Raw genomic sequence first — 11480 nt, forward strand, 5'->3', positions numbered from 1 at the left:
ATACCATTTGACCCAGCAATCCCATTTCTGGGTATATACCCAAAGGATTGTAAATCATTTTGTTATAAAAACACATGCACACATATGTTTATTGCAGCACTGTTCACAATAGCAAAGTCTTGGAACCAACCAAAATTCCCATAAATTATAGACTGGATAAAGAAAATGTGATACATATACATGATGGAATACTATGCAGCCATAAAAAAGGATGAGTTCATTTGCAGGGATGAACTCAAAGGATGTCCTTTTCAGGGATATGGATGAAGCTGGAAACCATCATTCTCAGCAAACTGACACAAGAACAAAAAATCAAATACTGTATGTCCACATTCATAAGTGGGAGTTGAACAATAAGAACTCACGGACACAGGGAGGGGACCATCACACACTGGGGCCTGTTGGGGGAATGGGGAGCTAGGGGAGGTATAGCATGAGGAGAAATACCTAATGTAGATGATGGGTTGATGGGTGCAGCAAACCACCATGGCACTTGTATACCTACGTAACCTACCTGCATGTTCTGCACATGTATCTCAGAACTTGAAGTATAATATAATAAAATAAAATAATCCCTCCAAAGTAGCATTCAGACAGGAGCTGAGAGATTTTGTATAGACGTATTTACTGATCCTGTAGGTGTGAGAAAACCAGAGATTCTGAGTCTGGACAGAGTTAGATGGTGTTCATAGAAGCAAACAAAAGTGGTGAGTATTTCAGCTAAATACAGTTGGAGGTGCTACTGCTGGTGGCATGACATCCCTCAGTGTCCCGCTGAGGTGTTAAGATGGGGTTGCCTTGGCTCTTTTCAGTCCCATATGTAACGCTTACACTTTATCTACCAATTAGAGGAGCTGGGGATTTTCTCAGTTGAAACTCACATTCTCTCAAAGATAAAGGAAATACTTTGTTGGAGAACACAGACTTGCAGTTAAACTTATACAATATAACATATGCAGTTAACATTTATAATTACACAGGAGACTCTGCCACAGCCCAGTTATCCGTATGACTTTACTGATCGCAGTCATGACATATAAGCAACCTCATATAGGTCTTACATATAAGTAACTGTCCCATGTTTTAAGTATTGGGAAGATTCTGTAAGATGTTTCAACATGAGATCAAATCTTCCACATGTGCAACTTCCTATATACATAAGGAAAAATTCATATATTTTAGAACTGGAGAAGGCCATGAATGAAATATTTACAAAGATTTATTATGTGGTGCCATTTCTAGCCTCATTATCTTAGCATCCCATAGTGGGGCATCTTTCTAGTAAGAAACGAGGCTCACAATAACCAGCTTTACACACCAACAATGTTCTTTTGGAAAACTGTATTCTAATTTCCAACTAACTGATTTGCAAATAAGCTTTCACTGTTTCATATCATGTTTATAAGTTTGAAGTTGACATGCAGATCGTTGCAGTCACTAGCATTGTTCCTGCCTTCCTTCCTGCTTTTCTTCATAAAAATTATGGTAGCTCCTTTAATTTTTTTAGACTTTTATGTCATCTATTATGTTGAATCACAGAGTTTCTATGAAATTGTCATTTTTTAAGTTACAAATATTCAAATATTAATAATTACAAATAATTTCCCCTTAGGACCTTTTCTTTCCCTCAAGTTTTAGTTTTTATGTGTTGTTTTGTTTTGTTTTTGTGAGACAGAGTCTTGCCCTGTCGGCCAGGCTGGAGTGCAGTGGCACGATCTCAGCTCACTGCAACTTCTGCCTCCTGGTTTCAAGCGATTCCCTTGCCTTAGCCTCCTGAGTAGCTGGGACTACAGGCACACACCACCATGCCCGGCTAATTTTTTGTATTTTGATACAGACAGTATTTCACCATATTGGCCAGGATGGTCTTGAGCTCCTGACCTTGTGATCTGCCCACCTTGGACTCCCAAAGTGCTAGGAGTACAGGCATGAGTCACCACACCCAGCCAAGTTTTAGTTTTAAGCACTGACTGCTAAGGTTGACATATCTCCAGCCACATACATTTGGAAAAAGTTAGATTTGCAATGCAATTTATCATGGAGTTAATGCTTGCTGAAGAGAATCTTTGATAGTCTGGACACACTCATTTTAATAGGAGGCAGAGATGACTTAACAGCAGCCACAAGTTAGGAATCTAATTTTCATAGCCTTCAAGGATGAATACAAAATAACCTGAGTAGATTATAATCACGGTTCCAACCATGGAGGCACACATTTGTATATGTGCTCTACATGGCACCAAATAAAAATGTCACTATTGTCATGAGACATGTTCTCCTCTTCTAGGACCTACCTACTTGGGTAAGGAACTTACAATTGCCATTGCCACCTATGTATGTACGTACAAGCATATAAATCAATCTAAATTATAATTTACTTTCATTTCTTTTTGTTGGGAAAACAGATAAGAAAGAGCAGAAAAGGAATATAGGAGCAATTAGTGTGCCACTTCCTCAGTATATGAACTCAAATGAAATGTACAAAGAAGCAAATTTTTAAAGGACTCTCATTTGAAAACAAATTTGGATAATGTCATAAATAATTGTCCTTTAAATTCTGACTGCCCTAGGGCTCTTGGAATTTAAGACTGAAGTCTAAAATTTAGCAGATTAATTAGGTAACTGCTAAGCAGAACCACATGTCATTTCAAACTAGCTTCCACAAAACATAGGCTCTTCTGAATGCCTATTTGTGGTGTTCCAGGTAAAAGAAAGAGTGTCATATCAAAACGAATACCAATTTTAGGACCTAGAGCTAACACTAGCAATGATTGCTCTTGCTATAGGTCAGAAAATTATGCTAATAATTTAGGACCTATAGCTAACATCAGCAATTATTTATTTTACTATAGGTCAGAAAATTATGCTAATTTTTATGTAATTCATTAAAAACTGATCTTAAGTCACAAACTCTCAAACATATATTCCATTTTTATAACTTTCAGAATTATTCTTAGTCTAAAAGTAAATTTCAACTAAAAGGAAGATTTCTGTTAATTTTTATTAAACTTGTTAAAATGAAGACAACTGAAGTTGACAGCACAATTTCATGAGTAATTTTAATAATTTAGACTAACATCTTATTACAAATGTATACATGGGATGTGTGCTATTATAGAAAAGATAAATAAGAATTTGACATTTATAGAAATCCATAATATTGATTTTTTCTGGTTAATTCTCTAATATAAACCATAATGAATATTATGAATGTATATAATGAAGCCATTTCAGGATTTACAATAAGTAGACTACATTCAAAGGTAGCACTAAAACTGAAGATAAACAGAAGGCAAATATTTCTCTTATAAATCTACTTTACAATGATATATAGTAGTTTATACATCCTAATGTCAAAAAGTAAACAATATTATCTATCATATAAATGATGTATTTATCCTAAATCACTCACAGTTCACCAGTAAGTCTTACAAAAGCCCATGACATTTGGCAATGGGCAGAGATGATGCCTTGAAAATATTTTCTTCTGAAAAGTAGCTGGGAATAGGAAAAAATTTTTAATTGAGAGAAAATACACACAGAGAACAGGAAGAGCTACTTCTATTTCAGAGAGAAAGGGAAGAAAGGAGAGTGAAAATGAAAACTAAAATGTTTGTGTTATAATTAGCTATAAACCATAGCATTATGCAAAAACAAGCAGAAGAGAAGAATCTCTACTAAAACAAAATATAAGAGAATTTGTTGCTAGAGGGATGGGCAAGAGGAATTATTCTAAATAAATCTTTCACCAAGGCTAATTTGCTTTTTTTTGGTAGATAAAAGGAAAAGAGTCTGGGAAAACACACCTTGGCTAGAACAACAGAGCATGGTCTTGCATGTATGTGACAAGTGTGTCTTTTCAGCCCGTGTTTGCAAGGAAACCCTGGCTGCAGCCTGTTCTCCCTTCAGTCTGCAATACTTCAGCCACCTTTAGACACTGTAGTCCCTATGTTGTCATATAAGTGCCCATCCAATGCTTGGACAGCTCCCTTTCCTCCATCCAATTGCCATTCCTTCATCTCTGACCTCTTCAGGGCTCAGCACGAATATCATTTCCATCCAGAAGACACTCTCAGTTGAAGTTAATCTAACTATAGACCATCAGGCTGGCCGAAGTTCTCCGGACAGGTGGTTCCACTCCCTTATCTTACAGGTGACCACGATTTCAAATACCTATGTTTTCTTCTTCTAGTACACTACCTTCTCCTAACTGTAAATTACTTGGGAAGTGAGACAACATCCATTTAACCTGCTAATCCTTGCAACACTTAACACAGAGCCATATACGTGGCAGGTTACCAGTAACTTCTTGCTGAATTAAGTGGAAAGAAGTTCATTCTAACACATCATGAAAACCTAGTTAATGGACGGGCATCTTGTCTCATGGTATTAGAGACATGTGGTTTGGGAAAGATTAAAATACTAGGAAAATGGCAAATGCTATTTATAAGATAGCTAATAAACCCTCGCTATACGTATTAGCAAGATACCTATGTTATTTTTATGCCCACTGAATTTGAGAAGAACTGTTCTAGAGAGACTGTGTTTTCAGTTTGTGCACTCCTTGTATCTGAAGTGGGGGAATAGTTTTGAGAAACAGAAAGCAAGTGAATATCTTGCTATCTTTACTTAAGAAGTAAATACTGCTTGCAAGTATTTACTTGCAAAGGGATATAAAAATAAAATACGTAGAATCAGATTTAAGCAGTATGTAACAAGTATTTTTATTATTGACATATAATGCCAAAGAGGAAAGTGCATTTTAGCATCTTTGAAATACCTAACTATATTTGAACACAAATTTGGATAATATCATAAATAATTGTCCTTTAAATTCTGACTGAATTTACTGAATCATGTCTTGCATAGTTTTTATGCTTTGCAGAAGTATTTTATATGCCACTATATAGAAATTTACCAACCTTGTCAAATGAATTTTCATAGAAAATTTAAGACATTTCTTTCACCAGAATATCATAATAATTATCTTTAAGTTAAAACCTACCTTCTCAGTTACAACCCATTTCAACAATTTCTGATTCTTTATAAAATACAACTATTGCTATTCAATTATTTTGAAGAAGAGAAAAAATCAGCAATAATTTAAAAATAATAGAACATTTCCAATTTTTTTGATTGACCCAGTACCTTCTTTTTCCTGAAAAGTTAGTTGTGAATCGTTGACCCTCTTCTGGTGGCTTTGCAGGTACAATATTGGGAAATTCCGGAAAGTTTAGTGTAGAGGGTTAAGATATCTGATTCATATGTAAGTTTGCTTCTGCTGTCAAGAGAATTGGAGCAGAGAACTGAGATCCATGAGCTTCCAGACAGGTACTAACTGTGGATCCCCAGTGGGGTTGCTCTTTTGCTCTTTTAACTTTCTTAAGGGATATTGAAATACCCTATTTGTTTTTATAGGCTCAGGTTTTTTTTCCCAAATAAAAGACAATTTTATATGTGATTTCATGGTCATTCTAGAAAGATTAGGTACAAAAGTTTCCATATATTGAATATACACAGACATGCAGGCTCAATTAAATGCTGGCTAATATCCAAGGCAGGAATAATTGCCTGAATCAGCAAAGGTTTCTGTTTACACTTTGATTCCTGAATGGGAACATATCGGGCGGGAGAGAGTTTTTATTCTTACTTCAGTGATTATTTTTATTTTTACTTCATTGATTTGTACAAGTTTGAATTTTGAAAATCTTTATTTAAAAAAAATCCAGTTAAAATGTCACAAATCTAAAAAAAAAAAGTTCGATAAACAATAACACAGAATAAGAAATCAAGAGAGCTGGGCTCTAGTCCTGTGCTTATAACTGTTTGTGTAATCTAGGGTAAACCACTAAATCTCCCAGGCTCAGTGTTCTCATCTGTAGCTTACTGTGAAATTCTGGATATTGAAGGACATGACTTTACTAGTACTGGGAAATAAAGGCAGAGTGAATGGTGGAAGGCAGCAAGCATACAGGATGCTCAACTGCTCTGTCATCCTCACTAGAACACAGCAGGGTGATTACATTTTGAAACATAAAAGTTCATTGAAAAGGCACTGACAAATTTGCTTTCATAACTGCACCTGATATAACTACTCTCTTCTTGAAAACTCACAATTTTCATTACTATAATGTAAATGAAGAAATTAAACAAGGAATATTTCAGTGAAACACAGTTTACCACCATATATAAACACACACACATACACAGAGACATATCTGAAAATAAAACTTCATGAGGCTATACTTAGCCTTGGTGCAAGCAATGTATTTTGATATTACCTATTTTCTTCTATTCTAATTTGCTTTTCATTAAAAATATTGTTTGCAGCCAGTGTTATACCGGAACTACCTGTGATTATTTTCAAAAATAGTTTGTTAACTTTTCACGACTTTTGAAAGCCAGTTGATATTACATTTATAGGTTGGAATCACTTATAAGGGAAGAGTTATTAAATTTATATACCATGGAAATCATAAAACTCTACAAATTAGGACTGTTGTTTTAGAGCTCAGTGTTGAAGTTATATCAACACATCACTGGTCACAGCCCATCCGTTATTAATGAGTCTCAACCTAAAGTTAATAATTTTCTTCTTTATTTCTCCCTCCCACTCCTCTGTTATTAAAAAACACATGTATAGGCCAGGTGCAGTGGCTTATGCCTGTACTCCTAGCACTTTGGGTGGGCAAGGCGGGTGGATTACGAGGTCAGGAGTTTGAGACCAGCCTGACCAATATAATGAAACCCTGTCTCTAATAAAAATACAAAAATTAGCCAGGCTTGGTGGCAGATGCCTGTAGTCTCAGCTAGTTGGGAAGCTAAGAAAATAGCTTGAACCGGCTGGGAGGCAGAGGTTGCAGTAAGCCGAGATCACGCCACAGCACTCCAGCCTGGATGACAGAGCAAGACTCTATCTCCAAAAAAAAAAAAAAGGATAAATATCAAGCAAAAAAGAATGATGGATTCAAAACAAAACGTTTTTAGTAGGTACTTCACATTTATTAAACACCGGGACACCAAATAGCAATACAGAATATGGATGAGCCTACAGAGGAAAGGAAGACACTGAACAGAGTTCTACTGCAAGTAACATGGAAATTATCTGTTGTGATTAAGATGGCTCCTGAATGAAAACCCGCCTGGAGCCCGGGGCCCCAGTTACTCAGTTTGCCATTTCTTCTTTTAGTTAAGAAACATTTGTTCTCACAACAGCAGAATCTAGTACAGCCTTAACTCTCAGCTAACACATAACTGATTCCTGGAAGAATATGGGTTTTTGAAATTGTTATTTCTATATTTACTTTCCTATCACTTTTAGTTGTTGATGTTTCAAAGTACATCTGATAAGACCCTGAAGAACAAAAATGAATGGGAATATCACACAAAGCATCTGTGGTCGGGAGAGGTACAAGCAGTTCCCAAGCTCAGCCTATATTTTGACCCCTTTTGAACACTATGAAAGCTTTTGTGTGTCTTACCCTTTCCATCTCTGGCTTTCCCCATGTTCTCTTTACTTTTCTAATTTTCTTTTGTTTTCTCTCTACCAGGAAGTAATGGATGTGTAAGAATTCTGAAAATGATTGGAGGGATTTTTGGCTCAAAGAGAAGCTTCCTTTTTTTTATCTTATCTTAGAAACCAAGAACTTTCTATAGTAGCTAAGATAATACACATATGCATACAAACGCACATTTTAAACAACTTCAATCTTCTAAGTTCTAGTCTTTTGGCTTCAATTTATTCACGCAGAATAAATCTACTCACTTTCTTTTTGTATACACAAATTTGTATTATGGAAATGTGAGCTGAAAATTTTACCTAGCAAAATATACTTCAGTGCTCTGCGAAACCAGGGATAGAAGAAGCCATATATTAAGGGATTACATGTGGAGTTAAAATAACCAAACCATGTCAAGGCATCAAACAAAACTACAGGAGTAGAGAAGTTCAAAAAGGGATCCAATAAAATTGTGAAGAAACAAGGAAACCAACATAATAAGAAAACACCCATCACTATTCCTAAAGTTTTGGCAGCTCTTGTGTCTTTCTTCACTTGATTATTTTGATTTTCTGGAAAGTTATTGATGACATGAGCATGTTTCCTGGATACTGCAAAAATTTTGCCATAAAGCCCCACCATCACAGACCCAGGAGTGAAGAAACCTGCCATAAACAAGGTAGTCCCCCATAGCTTGTTGAACATCACTGGGCAGGAACTGGAACAAGCAACCAAGATGTCATAGCCCTCTATTCCATCTGCATAGGCCTCTGAGAAGACCACCCCAAAGGCAAATGCTCCAGGGACCGACCAGCAGAGAAGTAGCAGTCTTTTAATGACTGGAATAGTTATTTTGATGGAATAGCGTAATGGGTAACAGATAGCATAAAATCTATCAATGGCCACTGAGCAAAGATGGAAAATGGACGTTATGCTAAGCATCAGGTCAAAACTATAATGAATCTTGCAAAATGTAAGCCCAAAATACCAGCAGTTCTCCACAGATCTGATCATACTATATGGCATGATAGTGAATCCCAGGAGGAAATCGGTGATGGCCATGGAGAGGATGAGGAAGTTGGTTGGTGTGTGAAGCTGCTTGAAGTAGGAAATGGAAATTATCATGGCAAGATTGCCAAATATTGTGATGAATATGGCTCCTGCCATAAGCGAATACATGGCCACTCGAACACCCAGAGACCTTTCATTTTCTGAGCAAGATCTATTTCCATATTCAGAGCAATCGAATGTTTCCTTCAAAAGAAAGAACAGGTAGAATTTTGTCAGAATATAAATAAAATATTCTATGTTTTATATATGCTTTCATAGAAAAACTCAAGAAAGGCAGAGAAGAATCCAGGAAGATAATTTACGCTGCAATATTACTCATGATCTTTACCATTCATTTATTTTAACCTTTATTTGTAATTTTTAAGAATTCTGAACTAATTGGCTTAAAAGATCATTGTTAGCCGGGCACGGTGGCTTAAGCCTGTAATCTCCCAGAACTTTGGGAGGCTGAGGCAGGTGGATCACCTAAGGTCAGGAGTTGGTGACCAGCCTGGCCAACATGGTGAAACCCCATCTCTACTAAAAATACAAAAATTAGCCAGGATGATCAGCAGGCTGAGGCAGGAGAATTGCTGGAACCCAGGGGCTGAAGTGTGCAGTGAGCCAAGATCTTGCCACTGCACTCCAGCTTGGGAGACAGAGTGAGACTCCATGTCAATTAAAAAACAAAACAAAACATTATTTACTCCATACTTTCCTCTATACTACCAACATTTAGGAAACTCTTTTTTTTTTTGAGACAGAGTTTTAGTCTTGTTACCCAGGCTGGAGTGCAATGGCAGGATCTCGGCTCACCGCAACCTCCGCCTCCCGGGTTCAGGCAATTCTCCTGCCTCAGCCTCCTGAGTAGCTGGGATTACAGGCACGCGCCACCATGCCCAGCTAATTTTTGTATTTTTAGTAGAGACGGGGTTTCACTATGTTGACCAGGATGGTCTTGATCTCTTGACCTCATGTTCCACCCACCTCGGCCTCCCAAAGTGCTGGGATTACAGGCTTGAGCCACCGCGCCCAGCAGGAAACTTACTTTATGCCAGACTTTGAAATTTAAAAGAAGAAAAAAACAAATGATTGAGCTAACTCTTATTAATCTTCCTGTGTGGGGGAAGAATAGATATTTATCAGACAACACATGCACTTCTTCCTCCAAGGAGTTGGAAATATATAATCAGATTTGATTTGATTGTGATCTATTATCTATGAGATCAGGACGTTATTATTTGAAAATAGTTTCATTCATGTGTTCTATTATTTTCACTGTGCTTTGTTTGTTTTATTCATGCCAATGTTGTTTTAAGGGGGAAGAAACATTTAATAACCCCTAATTATCTGGTAGAGTCAATCTCTTCAGCAAATCGTGAAGTCCTAACAAGCATCGCATCAGCCAGAGCAGCTAAGTCAGAGGTGGGCGAAACCAAATCTGCCAAAGCTGGACAAACCCTCAGTTCTTTGTGACCAGCAAGTGCACCTTCTCAGTGGCCGGTGCAATGACAGCTTGACAACTTTCCATGTGTAGGCCACACAAATGAGCAGAGGGCTAGAGAGCTTTTAGAAAGCAAGCCATCTCCGCCACAAGAAAATTAAGCATATGCCCTCCATGAGTTGGCCCAGAATGCTCATTTTGCATATTAAAATCTGCATGCTATTCTTTAATATATATTTGAAATGTAACATGTTCGTAAATTAGAATGACTTTCTTTTTAAAAGGTACGTTAAGAAAAAAAGAGCTGTCTATATGCAAAGCATAACTCAATATTGCAGAAATGCCTTTGGCCTTCAGTGACCTCACACATATCAGACCTTATCAGTTACCAAGAGATAAACCTATAAATCCTCAACCCTTATAATATAAGAGCACATCACAAATAGAGCAAGACATTTTTCTTGAATGCCCACAATATGCAAGATACAAGGGAAGGAAGAGGAAAGCATGAAGATAAACCCTGGCAGCAGAGATTCTACAATGCAGCTGAAGAGACAAAGCCCATCAACATTTAAAACCTAAATAATTCTGGCCAAGCACGGTGGCTCGTGCCTGTAATCCCAGCACTTTGGGAGGCCGAGGTGGGTGGATCACAAGGTCAAGAGTTCAAGATCAGCCTGGCCAAGATGGTGAAATCTTGTCTCTACTAAAAACACAAAAATTAGACAAATGTGGTGGTGGGTGCCTGTAGTACCAGCTACTCGGGAAGCTGAGGCAGGAGAATCGCTTGAACCCGAGAGGCGGTGGTTGCAATGAGCCGAGATTGTACCACTGCACTCCAGCCTGGACAGCAGAGTGAGACTCTGTCTCAAAAACAAAACAAAACCAAAAACCCTAAATGATTCTGTACTGCAGATGAAAGCAGCAATGGTGATTACCTGACCAAAAAGAGATCCAGGCAAAATGTACAATCGAAGTTCAAAAATGGACAAGATAGTTTTAGGTTGGGCTACACAGGAATGTTGCAGGAATGTTGCAGCAAGGATGTGACTTTTGATCTGGGTCTCAATGGGTGAGTAGAATTTGAACAGAAGAGAAAAGTCCTGTTATACATGGAACGTAGGATAAAGAAAAGATATACAACTGTATGTGTTCTCAGACCTTCTGAAAGGAATTCTCAGGGACGCCTAAAACACAGCAGAGAAAATATGGGGAGGGGAGAATAGAATGAGAGAAGAAAGCCTTTCTAGTTTCATTATCATTCCTCAATAGGAAAAGTGTTCTTAGCCAACATTAGTCAAAAGAGATTTCCCACTTTGTTCTTAAATTTGGGTAATGATTTTTTAAATTAAAGTAATCAAGTGAGCTAAAAGAGAGTGAGTACAGATTTGAAATTAAAAGCTTTCTCCAACCAATGCCAAGTGGCGAGTCCAAGGCAGTTTTCTCTTCTTTATTCTTCCTCCTTGCAGGCCTCGTCCCCACATGCA

General features: G+C 37.4%; 1 protein-coding gene across 1 annotated transcript; it reads right to left on the bottom strand.

The window, feature by feature from the left end:
- Positions 1-4719: 4719 nt before the first annotated feature.
- LOC108591390 (trace amine-associated receptor 2) lies at positions 4720-8744 on the bottom strand. Its single transcript, XM_017971575.4, has one exon. It carries the CDS (start codon positions 8676-8678, stop codon positions 7758-7760), a length of 921 nt encoding a protein of 306 aa, XP_017827064.3. The 5' UTR covers positions 8679-8744; the 3' UTR covers positions 4720-7757.
- Positions 8745-11480: the final 2736 nt, after the last annotated feature.

The sequence above is a fragment of the Callithrix jacchus genome, chromosome 4 (assembly GCF_049354715.1).
Source record: "Callithrix jacchus isolate 240 chromosome 4, calJac240_pri, whole genome shotgun sequence".
Lineage (NCBI taxonomy): Eukaryota > Metazoa > Chordata > Mammalia > Primates > Cebidae > Callithrix > Callithrix jacchus.

Bases quoted from the DNA above. Each gene is read 5' to 3' on its own strand.
- LOC108591390 (XM_017971575.4), bottom strand. From the start codon at position 8,678: ATGTATTCGCTTATGGCAGGAGCCATATTCATCACAATATTTGGCAAT.